This window comes from Falco cherrug, chromosome 2 (genome assembly GCF_023634085.1).
Source record: "Falco cherrug isolate bFalChe1 chromosome 2, bFalChe1.pri, whole genome shotgun sequence".
Lineage (NCBI taxonomy): Eukaryota > Metazoa > Chordata > Aves > Falconiformes > Falconidae > Falco > Falco cherrug.
Window position 1 is genome coordinate 102,541,824 of NC_073698.1, and position 17,047 is coordinate 102,558,870.

The 17,047-nt window shown below is 38.8% G+C and overlaps 1 protein-coding gene across 2 annotated transcripts in view; it reads left to right on the forward strand.

The window, feature by feature from the left end:
• The window catches only part of ADAMTS5 (ADAM metallopeptidase with thrombospondin type 1 motif 5), a 46,849-nt gene extending 31,677 nt beyond the window's left edge, over positions 1-15,172 (forward strand). Inside the window, exons 4-8 of one of the 2 annotated variants that reach the window (XM_027805046.2) lie at positions 1,328-1,611; positions 2,816-2,999; positions 3,435-3,610; positions 4,455-4,630; positions 8,141-15,172. In XM_027805046.2, coding sequence (XP_027660847.2) covers positions 1,328-1,611; positions 2,816-2,999; positions 3,435-3,610; positions 4,455-4,630; positions 8,141-8,714 — 1,394 coding nt within the window. In that variant the 3' untranslated portion in view covers positions 8,715-15,172. The other variant, XM_055701586.1, reaches the window with a different exon arrangement.
• Positions 15,173-17,047: the final 1,875 nt, after the last annotated feature.

Consider the following 17,047-nt stretch of genomic DNA (forward strand, 5'->3'; position numbering starts at 1 on the left):
TCAGCTCCTCAGTAGCATTGGCACACCTTGTCTGCATTAAAAAAGTCAGGGTAATTCAGATTAAAGATAAGGCTGGGGTGAATCAGGGTCAGCAAAGGACAAATGGAACAGTTTTAACAAGACAGGGTTTTTTGGTAGTAAGTGATGATGCAGAAATAATTTTTGGCTGATTTGGCTAAATGGCCTTAGTCATCAGAGGAAAAAAATAATTGCAGTAAGTGTGTGTTCTGGAGGGAAAAACCAAGCCATTGAGAGATGGCGTCTTTGGTTTGTTTAAATTCACTGCCATAGCTTGAAATTCTCTTCCATTTTGTGTAAATAGTGAGGTGTTTATAGATAACCTTTTTTTTCACACGTGATCCAACTGAAGAATACTAGTGTAGTTTCCAAAGTGAGGTAAATTGTGGTAAATTATTTTGGCCAAGGATAAGTGAAGCTTGCCCAGACCACATACCCCTTTCATGAAGTGTAAAAGAGTTTATACTGAATAAATAGTTCTGCATGTCAACCAGTGAGGTTTTCAATAGTAAAAAAAATATATCAGTAGATCCTCTAGAATGTAAATGTGAATTCTCATTGTTTAGAGTGGGCCAGACAAATGTTGACCTCTGCCATATATCTGAAAACACAGATACAGTTCTTTGTTTATGCTATTTTTCTCTTTTCTTTCCGTTATTCATGTGGTTTTGTATAAAACAGATAGCCCTCTTCAAACTAATTCCAGAAGCAGCCAGGTATCATTCCTTACAAGGAAAGCCCAGTCCAGATTTACCACCAACATCAGTTTTGATATGCAGCTTGTATTTTTCTTTTGATCTGCTGGGGGTTTTTTCTTGGTTGTTTTTTTTTTTTTTTTAAGTGCCTCACTGGCTACCGATCTGCTGATTGTGATTTTTCTGGCATCCCTTTAGAAGCTTTACTGTTTCTGACATTGTCTCAAAATTCAAATGAAAATTTTGCTTACTTTGCCATGAGTCTTAGTCATTCCTTAAATCACAAATTGATGAGTAGAGTGGAATGTGTTCAGAGACGATTCAAATAAAGGAAACCAGGATGAAAGGCCACAGGGACCTGAGTAAAACTCCTTTACACCCTCAAATTGGAAATAGGCAGCTTGGCACTGAGTATGCTGCTGGGTGAGAACGCAGTCGCAATGGTATGACCTTGTGCAAAACCTGAAGACACCTCAGAGAGCCTTTCCATTCACATCAGCATCCTTTGAATGAGGTTTGCTGTCATTATCGGTCTGCCTAACTTGAATGACAGATTTGCAGCACTGCAGAGAAAACTAGGAAATGAGTAATAATAGGTCGGTTTGCTCTTTTAGGTAACTGTTTGCTGGACCAACCAAGAAAGCACATCCTGGGTCCTGAGGAGCTTCCCGGCCAAACCTACGATGCCATTCGTCAGTGCAAACTGGCGTTTGGACCCGAATATACAGTGTGCCCCGGTATGGATGTGTGCTCTCGCCTCTGGTGTGCAGTTGTGCGCCAAGGTCAGATGGTTTGTCTGACTAAGAAGCTGCCTGCTGTGGAGGGAACACCATGTGGAAAAGGGAGGATCTGCCTCCAGGGAAAATGTGTTGACAAAACCAAGAAGAAATACTACTCAGTAAGTTACCAGCTGTGACCCTAGGGAATGTTAGAAGGCATGATCCTCAAAGGCGTTGATTTTTGTGGGAGTGAAAGGGACTTTATGGAAGTCAAATTGAAAGCTGTCTTATTTTTTAGCATGTAATTGGACTGATAGTGGTAAGGGATATAGGAAAAGTGCTGCTGAGTTTCAGGAAACATAATTTCTTCTCAAAGTGTGAAAGCCTTCATTCATGGAAAATTGGGAGCATCCCTTCAGAGTGGAAGGTTTGTCCATTCAGTAAGTCAGGTCTCAGGCAAATGGAAATTGTCAGGGGCCTATTCTTAGCTTCCTGACTTCTTGGCAATGGACTGCAAGATAAATTAAATCTGTAAATTTAATTTACAGCCCTCACCTGAAAGGCTCCAGGGCCCTAACTGTAGTGAAGAGAAAGGTGGATGAAGTTCATCCAGAAGACAATTTCTGGATCGGAAGAGTTTGTACCTCCAATGACAAAGTCCCCTCTGTCAACTTTATACATCTGAAGAGTCCCCCAGGCTCATGAGAGCTGTCAGCTGCAGAGCTCAGATACTTCTAAATCTACTGGGTAGACAGTAGCCCACAGAAGACATGCAGAGCTTACCATGAGAGTCATTCAGATCAAGTTACAGCCCTTACAACACCCTTTTTTATGGAATTATATACTTTTACGTGCTGTTGCAGTACTCTTTCTAGGTAGCCAATTGAGCAGAGTTGCAAACTGTATCTGACAACTCCATCTCTTGCCAGTAATTCAAAGCAATACCTACCCATCACAATAATTATATTTAATTAATCATAGGTTACTCTTATGAACGTATTCTGGGAGCCAAATCCCCTGGAGCTAGTTTAAGGGGCCCTGTTGGTAGGAATAGTAAAAAATAAGAGCACAGCACATGAGACTATGGACAGTGTTTCTGGTGCATGGGTGTCTGCTATGAAACAGGCTGAAGGTGGCTGTGCAGAGCAAGGTCTGGTACTGACTTGTTTCATGCACGGTGCCAAATGAGGTGTATCAATGTGCAGGTAAAAGACAGAAATGAACTCTGCTGGGAGAAAGAAGGCTCCTAAGACTGTTACCCCTCATTAAAATGACCAAGGAGTCACCTTCAATCGAGGAAAACATTAGCAGTGTCTTTGAGATGTAGCACCTTTGTTCATACTTGGATAATGTCCTTACCTCCCACTGTTCCATATATTGCAGGCTTCAAGCCACGGTAACTGGGGGTCCTGGGGACCTTGGGGACAGTGCTCCCGTACTTGTGGCGGAGGAGTTCAGTTTGCTTATCGTCACTGCAATAACCCAGCTCCTAGAAACAACGGCCGGTACTGCACCGGCAAGAGGGCCATCTACCGCTCCTGCAATGTCGCACCCTGCCCGGCAAATGGTGAGTGCCTTCGTGCTCCAGTCTCTAAGTTCATAGATAGTAAATATTTAATATCTACTGTGAAAGGAAACAACAAAGGTCCGTTGTCATTTCTCCAAACTGTATTTACCAAGGCAAGACATTCGTCATTAATACAGTACTGTAATTCTTCCCCCATTCCCACCCTGACACCATACAGAAAGGACACTTGAATGAAAAGAAGTTTCAGTCATGGAAAATGAACCGTAATGCAAACTGTAGTCCTTTAGTGCTTATTATGTCATGGGAAGCTTTCCAAGCTAAAACAGTTGAAGCATTTGAAGGCCAGTTCCAAGTAAAGAGGTGAAGTGACGTAACTTAAAAATTACGTAAAAAATAAGTGGGAATAATAGATGGGCGTAATGATATTTGCAGCATGATCTGAAATAGTCACTAATGATGTGAATAATTCTACAGCTAAATCTTTTCGACAAGAGCAGTGTGAAGCAAGGAATGGCTATCAGTCTGACGCAAAGGGTGTCAAGACGTTTGTTGAATGGGTCCCCAAGTATGCTGGAGTACTTCCCGGGGATGTTTGCAAGCTCACCTGCCGAGCCAAAGGAACTGGCTATTATGTGGTATTTTCTCAGAAGGTAATGGCATCTCCAATCATGATTTCATACTCCAGTTTAGAAATGTCTTGTGTCTTAGAAATCATTCCTTACAAAACGGAAAAGAAGTTAGTCATATGATTCAAAGATTTAACTGTGTGGTTAGATTTAATGGCTTGACCCACTGGTTATACATTAGGACTAGAACTGGCCTCTAAAATGAGGTAAGTTTCTCCACATCTCAGTATGTGGATCCATGAAAAATATGGGCCTCTTAGTGCGTTCTGCACTAGTTTGCTTTCAGTTGTGGAGGAAGGAGTTTCTGCCTGGAGAGTCATCTGTCATTCTGGGGTTTTCTGGAGGAAAAAAAGAATACTATAAGTAAGAGAGTAAGTTTTACCCTGATTTATGTTGAGGGAGTTCAGAATAACTCTTATGGAGCCAATTACTGCAGAATAATTAGCCAATTAGTATAGATGTGACTTGTAGTCAGTTTATTATATCAGATGCAATTTGAACTGAAATGTCTTCCATGCTTATGCTTGCAATTTTCTGCCTCTAAATGCTACAAAGGTAACATTTAGGTGTAGATAGCTCAAATGCAAGGCTATCTACAAGTACTGTTTTTAATAAAGTTGTTAGATCATTATTAAAGCCAGGGTCATTTTAGTGTGTTTCAGTGGAATTATCTGTCATTGCTTTCAGCCTTTTGCTAAATTTCATCGTTTTGTGCTGGGAATGTTAGAGAAACTCAAGTCTGGCCTGTCAGGATAGGCGCTCTGTTCTGAATAGGTGATGTAAATAAGTAAATGGGGTTTGCCAGTCAGATCGACAAAAGCAAATCTTTTCCCTGGTACTTTTAACTAATGGTCATTTGATTGCCTAGGTAACTGACGGTACTGAATGTCGACCATATAGTAATTCAGTCTGTGTCCGGGGAAAATGCATCCGAACTGGTTGTGATGGCATCATTGGTTCAAAGCTCCAGTATGACAAATGTGGTGTGTGTGGAGGAGACAATTCCAGCTGCACAAAAGTCATGGGAACCTTTACCAAAAAGAGGTATTGATCTTGAGTATTAGTAAATGTATGTTGTTGTACAGATAGTAACTGCTATGTGCTTGCTTTCTTTCTGTCTCTAAATGCAATTTACTTTCATATGAAGATTGAGCAAAAAAGTACATTACCTGTGCTTCATTGCATTTTCCAGATGTTTACATCTGTCCTTTTAATGACCCTGAAACTGGCAAATAATCAACTGGCAAACACTGTGCCCAGTTCATTTCTGACATAAAGTGCCAGTAATACAGGTGAACACCCCATTAATGGGAAGTCTGCCTACAGTAAGGCACAGCATCACGTGCTCCTTGCTAATCTTGCTGTGTCAGATGGCTTATGGTTACGAGAGGAAAGGGAAGAGAGGAGTGAATCAGAAAGTTGTTGGGTTCAGATTAATGTGGGTATATCTGAAACTCTGCGTTTCCCAGATGATGCTGTGTTAGCAAGTTATGTGCTGAGAATGTGTTTCATCTCATCTAACTTTGAATAGCAGTGAGGACATCCCACCTGATGTAGTGATACGTATTCCTTGTGTAGTTAGTGGAGATAAGCAGACAGCAGCTGTGAAAGCCTTCCTTAATAGCTGAGAAGGATTATACCCAAAAAATACTTTTTCACACTGCTGAGTGTATGTGGAGCTTAGATGACTAGATGAGATGTCAGAAGTAAATGTAGGTTTAAGCATGGCATTTGCTATGTCCCTTCATGTCCATTGGTAAAATATCAATCTCCAGATAGATTTATTTTTTTTTATATATTGAAAATATTTATAGCAGTTATCCCTTTTTCTGTCAGAATTCAGCTTTTAACTATAATAAAACTTAATACAAGTAAAATAAAAAGAAACACCTCCATGGTTTTCCCTGACCACATTGCGGGCAGCATTAAGCTTTGTACTGAGATACCAATTTCAAGTAAGTCTGCCTTCTGTCTGCACTCCGGTTTCCCTCCCTCTTCAAGTCTTTAAGATTCATAGAAAAATGAGGATTTTTAAATATCATTTATATAGTTTCCAAGGTCTCAAAGGACTGCTGTACTGATCTACTCTTAGAAACTTTCAGTTGACAATTTCTACTCAGTATCTGTAACTGCATTAGTGTATCATCTTTAAAAATGTACATAAACTTGGTTTTCTTTTATATCTTGCGTTTTTTTACATAGGATATTGAAAGCTATCAAAAGTTGAAATCTGACTTCTGAAATGACCTTTTATTTCTATACATTTCAAAACACTGATTAGTTGTGGTCAAAAATGGCTTTGAGAGTGAATTTATTCTAAAAATAAGCATAACTGATTTTCTTCCTGGTAAACCAATGATTACTCACCTAAGGGTGCCAAAACACCTCTGCCAAAAAGAATGACTTTCCATCCAAATTAGTAATTATATAAACCAAATCTTTTCCAGTTTGTCAATACTGAAATGTCTAGGATGTGTAAATGAAGAAAGTGTGAGATATATTTCATGTGGTTCAGTATTGATCCTCGTGCTGGAATCCAAGCTCCAGCAAAAATCTTAAAGGGTCTCCATCAATTTCAGTGAGGCCAGATTTGTAGCATAGGTATATTTGGAAATGGAGATTTTCTATTATAATTATTTCGATGAGGTTACCATCTTACTCCTCAAATCACACCTTTAACTGAAATGAGACTGGTTGGAGAGTAAAATACTAATTCAACCTCAATGCATTCAGAAAGTTGCCTCATTTAGAAAGTAATAGTCAACCTGTAAGTAACAAGTATGTTCTAACATGATTTTGATTGAGTTTTGGAGTGACAAGGATTCTTTTTTTACTAGAAATACTGTTTGAGACAGTTCCCTTAGCCTGTGAGTAATTGACTTTAAAATAAACCTGTCATTAAAATAGTGGAATAGTAATTGTCTGTAAACTGTTTTTACATATGAAAGGGCAGTGGCTACAGTAAAATTATCTTTTCTCCACTGAAAATTAGCAGCTCCTGCATTGATGTCCATTATAAACCAAACTGTAGCAATCTGTACATTAAATATACAGGAAAACTATTAAATGTACAAGGAGAAACTAATAATTCCCATTGCAGAAAATTGCAGTAACTTTTGTTTGTACTTCTTACTTTTAAAGCAGTCAAAACATAATCTTCTGGAAAACTTGTGTCCTAAGAACTTTCATCACAAGGCAGTAATGCCAAATTGTCAGAAAATTGGAAAGAGGAGAATTAGGGCTGCCGTGCTTCTTTGTGCACATGGAGTGTTACAGTTCTTTGTGTAAATGACTTAAATGTTCCAGCATTGCTTTTCGTTTTTGAACAAATGATTTTGTAACTTTAATAACATATTTTAACAGAATTATTTTGGCAACTGTTATGTAAAAAGATTTGTGCAGTGCTGTAGAGCAGAGTTGCCCCCCAGCCTGTTTTTCACACCATATTCCTTCAGCTTTTTGGAGATGCTACACCAATAGAGTTTCAGTTGTCCCGTAATTGGAAATAGCAGCAGAATAGACCAGACGTTTAATCTGTCGTTTGTGTGGTCTCTACTTGTGCAGTCAAAAACTCTCAAAAATTAGCAGTCTGTCCTTTAAACAGTCCCAAAAGAGACCCCTTCACTTTTATATATTTTTAGTATATTTTCTCATTCTTTTTTTCCTAGAAGTTTCAGCGCTAAACTTTTCAGATATGAGATATTTGCAAAATGGTTTTGTCACAGATTTAGAAATGAAAATCAGGTCTCCAAAGTCCAGCTGGTAGCTTATAGCTCTGTATAGGCTTTAGATTTTTTCTATGTATCAGTAAAGTTAAACTAAATAACATACTTGAGATAGTGCTAAGTTCCAGCAGACTTGCAGGTTTTGAATGCTTGTCACTTTTGGTGGAAAAGTTAAATAACTTTTTCAAAATCTGAATTAAGATATTTAGTAAGTAGCAATGGAGAGGACTCTGTGATGGTACAAATTAAACATTTGGGTGCACCCCATATTAGACACTTGAAAATTAATCTTTGGCTTTGTGAATTTCAAAGTAAACAATTTTTTTCTCAGTGATCAAGATTATTTTCAAATGTTCCCAAGGTACCTCTGCCCAGCTGTTCCTCTGCTCTTGCTTTCCTTAATCATCATTATAGCAAAACCAGCAAGAAACAGCTGTAACCAATGCATATCTCATTATCTTTTCCTTGGCAGGCAAAGCGTGCATCGTATTTCATATCTCCCACCCTTTGCTGAAATGTATAAGCTATCTGTTATTTTTCATTCCTCTTGTATCTGACTCACATAAAATTGTTACTAAAGCTAAAGATTAAGCAACTTGAAATAAGTGCAGTAGAGATCTCTTCAAAAACATAAAGAACGATACAATAGACAAACAGTGGAACCTGGTTAAATGAATCTTAGATGCGCCTCAAGCCAGATGGATTCAGGGCCTGAACCAAAACGAAGCAAGGTGTGTCACGCCCACGACTTCATTAGGCGTTGCTGTAAGACTCGAGGCTTGTGGCGAGCTAGCTACTGAATGCTCTTTTGTTCTTTTTCTTCGTTCAGCAAGGGCTACACAGATGTAGTGAAAATCCCGGAAGGGGCAACTCACATCAAAGTTCGGCAGTTCAAGACTAAGGACCAGAGCAGGTTCACTGCCTACCTGGCCCTCAAAAAGAAAAACGGTGAGTACCTTGTCAATGGAAAATATATGATCTCCACTTCAGAAACAATCATTGACATCAACGGGACTGTCATGAACTACAGCGGCTGGAGTCACAAAGATGATTTCTTGCACGCAATGGGACACTCTGCCACAAAAGAGATTCTTATTGTGCAGATACTTGCAACTGATCCAACTCAGCCAGTGGATGTCCGCTATAGTTTCTTTGTGCCAAAGAAGCAAGGGCAAATGACTAATTCTGTCACCAGCAGTGGCAGCAGCAGCAGCAAAGTAACTCCACAGCTCATGCAACCACGCTGGGTTACAGGGCCGTGGCTTTCTTGTTCTCGAACGTGCGACACGGGATGGCACACCAGGACTGTCCAGTGCAAAGACGGGCATGGAAAATTAGCTAAGGGATGTCTTCTCTCTCAGAGACCATCAGCATTTAAACAGTGCTTGTTGAAAAAGTGTTAACCTGTGGTTCTGATCTTCTTTAAAAGAGGTTTGATTAAGCCATTGTTGACATACTGGTATTAGGTCTGCCCAGACAGAGAGAAGCAAAGGCTTCAATGTACTTACATACAGTCTCAAATTATGGGCAGAATCTGCCTATTTGGACCAAATGAAGATGTGCACTGCTTTGAATAATAGTAGGGTGATCTAAATATGTCAAAAAAAAAAAAAAAAGAAGCATTAAAGTTGTTATAAGCCCTCTGTGTCTGCAAAAATATAAAATAAAATAATGCAAAAGAAGAAAAACTAGTGAATGGAGGATCCTGGATTATTTGAAGGTTACAGAATCATCTCCCCTTTTTCACCTACCTCTAATACAGTATGTCCTTAGAAAATGTCACATGTACCCATGATACCACAGTAGCTTATTTTATACTGTTTTGTAAATATCTTTCATTTGGTATGTCACTTTATATCACTTGGTTCTATTAAAAAAATCAAAAGACAAACTACATCAGCAAAGTGATTGACCAAAGTATATCTGCAGCCCTTGTGGACTTGTTCCATTCTTCAGAAAGGGCTGCAGATGTTTTACTGGAAAACGAAGAGCTTGCTGCTGGTTTTAAAAAATAATACCTTTTGGTTTTGACAAAAGGAAACACATTTTCATGCTAGGAATTTCCTGACAGCAGATCATTATTCTGTGATGAATACTGTGTTTCCACCAATAAGTTCTCAGAAGGAGCACTGCAGCAGCTTGCTGACCAGGGATTCCCACATGTACATTGCTCAAATACCAGCACCATCAGCGACTCCTCACCATTTATATGTCAGGCACACACAGAAGGAGGATTTGGCTTCTGGGAGGAATTTGTGTACACTTTGCTTGTGAACCTTCCACTAGTTCCAGCTGTGTCACAGCTTGGGATCCTTGTCAATGAGCAAGAGCTGCTAGCTGCTTCTTTCCATAAAATAAAGGCATACTGTATTTTGTAGAAACTAGTTAGAGAACCAAAAATTACAGGTAAGATAATCAAGTGTCTTCTAACTCAGATATTCTGAGGCTGTGTTCAACTGCTTTCTCTGTTGTTTTCTCTATGGCTTCCACCTTGAATCTAACAATGTGTAATGTACCTACATCTTCTGAAGAGGCTATAAAGGTCAAAAAAACACAGCAAGCAGTTAATATTTTATCACTGTTTTGTCCATCATGTCTAACTCTGGTATTCATCTTACCAGCAAAAGTTTGTATCTATTTGTCTTTTTTGATTGTTTTGTGTGTGTTTGGGGTTTTTTTAGAGCTATAAAAGGCATTCATGTTTTGTATATCTACCATATTTGGGAGGAAGAGGGGTCACTAGGAAGTCGAACCACATCAGGATGTGGAGGACTTGCCCAATATCAATAAGACTGTTTCCACAGTACAGGCAGTAGCTCATAATAGTTTTCATTGGCAGCAACTTCTAAATCCCAGTATGGTTTGGTAGAAGTTCTGTGACCAAGGATGGGCATTTCACCATATGCAGGTAACAGCTGGAGGCCTGATAGCAACCCTGATAAAATTGCTTCCTTTTATATCAGCAGGCTTTGAATTAAGCCCGAGGATAACAGGTACCAAAAGAAATGGTTATAATACACTAACGAAAATAGTATCCCATCTGTCTTTTATTATTTCATTCATCCACACACGAGAGAGGAGACTGCAGGAGGATTTTCAGACAAGCCTCACAGCTGTAAGTCAGTGGTACTCAAGCTCTGAAATACCCCAGGCTGTTCTGAAAATCCCAGTCATGGAATCAGTAGAGAAAACTTGTTGGCATGTGTAGCAAGGGCAGGTCTTGCTCCAGGCTGACACAAACATGTTTTTGCAACTGTGGCATGTTTGTATGAACTCTTAGAAAGCATGTGATGATTTCGAAACAGCCCAGCATTGCTGTATCTACAAGTATGAAACCTGGGGAAGTATCTATTTTTGTACCCTGTTCTAAATAAACAGTAATAGGGGCAGGGCTGCCTCCTCTGGCAAAATGAATTACCAATGAATGTTACTAGTCATCATCAGTTTTCAAAAATGGTGTGGCCTTCTTTTTAGGAGTAGTCCTATGCAAAACTGTGGATCTTTAGGAAAATTCCCCACTTAATCTCTGATCCCACGCTAAGAACTGAGATCAAGGCTCTGAATATTTGCAGAGTCTGGAAAGTTAAGATTTATGCCTTCTCTACCTATTAACATAAGATCACTTTGAAGTGTCTTATTTTCCTTTCAAGTAATCTAATTTTTACTCTTATGTATGTATTACAGATGTTCTAGAACCTCTCAAAACATTTCATAACAAGTAGAAACCATCGTGAGAGGAAAATTAAGGAGACTTAATGTGTCTCAGCATAGACTTACATTTGTCTCGGCATACAGCTGCTGCGTTAAGCGGCATTTGCTTTTCCTGTGTTTTATTATAATAGAGGAAGAATATGCAAGTATTTGTCTTTGCATCATAGTAATAATTTATTATATATTCAACAGGATGGTTAAAGCTTTTGGATGCTATTCAGGCTCCAGAAGAGTAATATCGTACGCGGGTATAAATTTAAAGCTTCCAGCTTCCTTAGATCAAGAGTATCTTTTTTATAGGAAGAGTTTATTTATGACAAGTAAATGAGATCAAACCACTATAGTGACTTTTCTCTTTTCACCAGCATAGTAATGAAGCAAATTAACATGAGCAAAAAGTAGTTGCCTTTACGTGGTGAGAGGGCAAAGGGGATAGACCGAGGAAGCAACCCTAAAAGTGTAAGTTAAACTAGGTCAGCCTGCTCGAGTTAACACTTGCTTTTTAACTGTTCTTTCTAATCAGTTTCCAATTCCAGCCTTTGCTTTTGTCAGTCATAGCTGTCTCATGTAACTGATGAACGAAAAATTGGTGCAGGGTATGTGGCTTTGTCCTTTCAACTTCTGTTCTCAACTGAATTCCTTGTCACTCACACTGTTACGTCATTGTTTACATTACTACCAAGTGTTGCCAAACAGAATTCATAAAACGCGTGTAGGGGATAGAAACATGGAGTATTACTCTTTGCGTAGAAAGAAACTATCCCCAGTGTTAAATTCACTGCTGACTTTTTGGGGCACATCTCCAGTGCCATTAGGTGGAGTTGGACCCCTAAGCATTGGTGGTTTTTAGAGCACCTGTTTTTCAAATAAGACGTTCTCGTTAGGAAAAATCCTACATCATCTTTGGTTTGACTGTATACAGGAAATTAAATTAGCTGCCCTCCTGTGGAAACAGTTTTATCACAAGGGGGAGAGGGAATAATCTTGTGGATTAATCACAACTGTAAAAAAATAAAAAGCAACACAGCACTGAAAAAAAATAAAATAATTTATTGTTTTTACAACTGGTATGTGAACAGATGTAATGAATTTATTTATTCTTATTTAACAAAAGTACCAATTGTGCAAATTCTATATTTAAAATGTTTTGCTGTCGTCTCTGTCTTTCTCTTTCTTGCTCTTTTAATTTATGCTTCAGATTTGTGTTGAAAGTACGCCTTGTGAGTTTACATAATGTATGGCACTGGTTATTTTTTGTATGTTTTTATTTAGAAAGCTTTCTGCATGAAACAGGAGTATATGTGTATACATGTGTGCACACTGTATAGATTTATATTCTTTTTCTGCTACCATCTTTTTCTTACAGAAGTTATAGATTTTTGATTTTGTGACACCTCATGCTCAAAGCTCCTTGTTACACTTCACTTTGAAAATCTCTCAACCAGCAAGTCATAAAGGTCTGTGGACCAAAATAATAACCCCATACCAGCTCCTAAAAAAGCCAGGCTACAGGCTTGCCTTGCATAGGCACATGCAATTCATGCTGCATGCCTCAATGGTTTACCACCAAAGCTGGCAGGAGTCTTACCCTTTACTTCAGTGGGAGCAAGTTCAGGCTTTTAGTCAATGGGCATCCTCTGTATGTGAATGAAGTTTCTCTGAGTTGTCAGGACAGCACGTGAGTCTTCTCTTATGCAGCTTCTTACGTTTAAGTGAAAACAGCGTAGAGAAACTCATGTGCCTCTTTAAAAATGTATCTGAAACAATGTATGATTTGGTTTATGAAGACTGGACCATTAAGAAAGCTGCTTTTTCAGTCTTTCCGCCATTTATATGCATTTATAGATATGTATATATAGCTATAAAAAATCAAAAGCCTTATTTGGAAGGCTTTGCAATGTTTGACTTCATTGTATTCTACCTCTTTGCACCACATCGAGCAAAGGTAGATGCAAAAAAGCCTGTAAAGCGTTCCCAGTGTTTCCTTGAACATAACAATATCTGTTTGCTTCCACTTTCCATCCAGTCCAACTGCTGCTGAACTCAAGGGAACTTGTATTGTGTCCAGCGTAAGGAAAAAACTGCAATATAGACAAACCTACAGCTTTTCTACAGTCGGTTATTTAGCAATACAAATTACTTCTGTAGCAACTTCACAGTAAGGGCAGTAATACAGACCACAGATAATCTATTTCAAACTGGTGAAAGTTACCTTGCTTATCAGTGCCCGCATTCACACAAGTTAAATTCCAGCTTAGCCTCTCTGCCCAGTGGCTGCTGCAGCCCAGCACTACTGGAGACCCAGAGCAGCCACAAGGCTTTAGATGAATTTGTGACGGCCAGCGGGTGACACTTCCTCACTTAAGACCCACTCCAAAATGCCAGGGAATGACGATAAGCCGTGACTTTGAAATTGGTAGGACAGGTTTTAAATAGGACTCGTAAGGATGAACATTAATAATTGTGGGGTTTCAGCAATATGTTTAGGTGAGTGTTTCTCCTTGTGCTAATGAATGCCCTGCTATTCCTCGACACTGAGGAAGATGGAGCCTATGCCAAGAGCCAAAATTCAATTTTCTGAGCAAGGACTGTGATTTTTTTAAAGAAAGTTGCTTGTTTGGAGGGGTGTGTTCCTTCTTTTAATTGAGTGATTAGTTTTTATAGAGTTGCCGGAGTGCATTATTGCATTCATACTTGTCATTTGTAACATTTTCAAGAGGGTTTTTTGCTGTGGGTACACTGATAGTAGCTTGTATCAGTTCAACATTCTTGCATCAAATAATGTTGCAAATGCAGGTGTGTCTGGTTTATCATGTGGACTGGTAATAACTCTTAACACAAGAGAAATTACTAGGTCCTCAGCTGGCACCACAACATGTAGCTCTGGGGTTTAGAAGATGTTATTACAAGTCCAAGTTTTCAGTGATAACATACAAAATTTGAAATGCCCCAAACATACTCTTAGTCTTCCAGGTGAGTGGGTATAAGCACTTCTCTCCAGGCACACTGTACCAAACACCGTGATAACGTTCCGCTGCTCTTCACACTGCAGAGTTGCAGTTCGAAAACTAAACTCACAATGTCATTTGCCCTGCAAGTTGTCTGTAGAGGCTCAGAGTCGCTATAAGGACACTAAGATAATTTCCACATACATCAGCCTTGCACAGTCAGTGTTGTAACACACACATGGGCACATGTAGAACTTAACTATGGCTAAATGAAAATGCGTATTTTTTGTGTGTGCATGTGTATACTTAATATATAAACACATACATGTACATACATACACAAACAGGTACTTGGGTCTTCATTACTCCCACTCACAGGGCAAAATATTTACACCGGGTTTAGTTACACCTGTGTGAAATCAGAGTAACTTCATTACGTCTTTTGGCTTTGCAGGAGCTGCTTCAGACTTAGACCACTTTAAGTGACAGCATAATTTGTCTTAATTTTTAGGAACTGGTTTACACAATTTATCATATGAACTGTGAAATTTTCAGATAGTTTATCGTATGAAACATACTGACGGTCAAGAATATATGCATATATGCACTGTTAAAATCCCATCAGATACAGGAAATAATATACTGAATTCAAGTAAATTGCAGAAAGTGTATACTCCTGTATAGCAGTAAATCCATTTAATTTCGGTTGCCAGGTCATCGGCCTAACATCAGATAAGATAAAACAAGAGAGGTATTGTAGGGAAGACTAAAAGGAAAGCACAATGTTTGGTTTTGCTTAGTTTATTTCATGTGCCTCTTTATACATGCTATTGGTGTCAGCATATTCTGGGAAGTGTCACTTTGTGCATTACAGATAACTTGGCTGAAATACCAGTACCCTTTGAAAACACAAGATGTGTCACAAAATTTTTTTTCATCCCAGTATGTGTCTAATCAAAGAGACTTAACATTTTTAGAGCACTACTATGTCAGCCAGTTTACATCATAAATAATATGTTATGCAAAATATAAATTCATTTAAACTGAATTGTACAAGGTCTACACTGTACTGTGACACATTGAAGGCCAATATTTTGTTTTGTAAACTATTACTTATGTATAATTTACCAGTTGTAATCTTAAAACATTTGATTCTGTGATTTCAGTAAAAGTAATAAATATAAACTGTATCATAGGTCCAACATTTGTGTTCTATATGGTATGTTTGTGTGCTACTGTGTGCCATTTATGCCCCACTAGAGACAGACAAGCATAAAGAGATTGAGCTGATCCCTGCATTAAAACATAAATATTCTTTCTATATGTAAACACTGTACTTCAGTTGTGGTGGAGTGGAGTTCTGTCAAAGTGGATTTGTAAGTCATGAAACTGAACAGGGAAGCGTAGGAAGTGGCATTCGGTGCCCTTCCAGAGCCTTGGACAAAGTTCCTGTTTGCTGCAGTTCAGAAAGACTGTACGTACTGAGATCTGAGCCTCCCCAAAGTCCCCATGAAATCCAGGGGATCTGTCCAAAAGCAACATCCTGCAGAATTAGTGGATTAGATATTCAGAATGAGATTCATAATTAGCCATATAAACTAATCTAAGAGGAGGAAAAGCCTGCCGGAACAGGTAATGGCCGTGTATGATACGTGCAGAAGTGGTGGCACAGCATACGTGTCGCAGGAAAGATAAGAGCAGTAATTAGGGGATTGGGCTGGTGAGACAGTTGAAGTGTAGCTCTTAAGATGGGTTATTACCCAGACTTATATTTCTAATAGAACCCTATTATTATGCATTACAATTCAATTTTCATGCTGATTTCTTGCTTATCCTTTCTCATTCCACATCACTAAGCTGGAGTTTTTCTTGTTCCTGGAAATGATGCTTTCTTTCCAAAAGTGAAAGCAAACTCATCCTGTCTAAATCTTACCCCATGTGCATGTCTAATCTATTGATTGCTGGCCTTTTAATTAATTTTGGATTTTGCCTTTTATTAATGTGGAGGTTTTGCTTTACTTTCTTTTACAAATTGTAAATTAAATTGATTCTTATTTACAGAAACAATTTACATATGCCTCAGAATAGCTTTTTTCCTAGGCTGTTCAAAGGCAGTGAAGCTTTACAGAGCTGCAAATACCTATAGAGTGTCCCAATGTCTTCAGAAAAAATTGTCCTTATTAGACAAATTTTTCTATTAAGACTATATATAAATCTGCTGGAACCACATTGCAAGAGAACTGTCCTGCTAGTGCTTGTACAGGGTATGTCTATATGTATGCACAATATTACATACTTGTATTACTACTACTACATAGTCTATATAAAGATGTTTCAGAAGATCTTGCTTATACATTTACAGTTGTTGGTTATGAGACGGGTTGCCGCCCATCAGAAAGCACACAGTGGTCAACATCAGTGAAGGGTGCAGTGGAAGCCCCATGCTAGAAGGCGGTTTTACCGTTTACCCTGCATAAAGGGTTTTAGGGAGATCAGCCATCTACTACGCTCTTCAGTAAAAATTAGCTAACAGGTTTTCTTCCCTCCCTGCATCTTTCCTCAGCCAGAGTCCCAGAGCAGAGCAAAACCTCCATGAACTCTTTGTCTCCTCCTGCCCACCTGCAGGTAGAAATAGAAGACGTGCAAACTATGCCACAACTTTGTCCTCTACTTTATAGATACTTTTTGTCTCTTACAGAATTCCACAAGTGTTACCATCTCAGAGATACATCAGTACCTCTTCTGTATTTTTGGCTGCATAGCGAGCTGCAATATCACCAAGTGATTCTGGCAAGTCCTATCTTGCCAAAATTCCATTTTTATTTCCACAGTAGCTCAGAGAAAGCCATTACTGGGAATGGAAATCCATTTGTATACAAATTAGATAGGGCTGACACAGCAGTATAGAATTTCTCAGATGTCCAGCACTGTCATAATCCCATTACAGTGCAGGGACTGTTCTGTATCAGGAAGATGAAGTCATTCTCTCTTAATGTATTTTCCATCTCTTCACAATGTGGCATTTCACCTCTTCAGAAATTACATGTAGTTACACATGAGGAGGGAGACTTCTATTC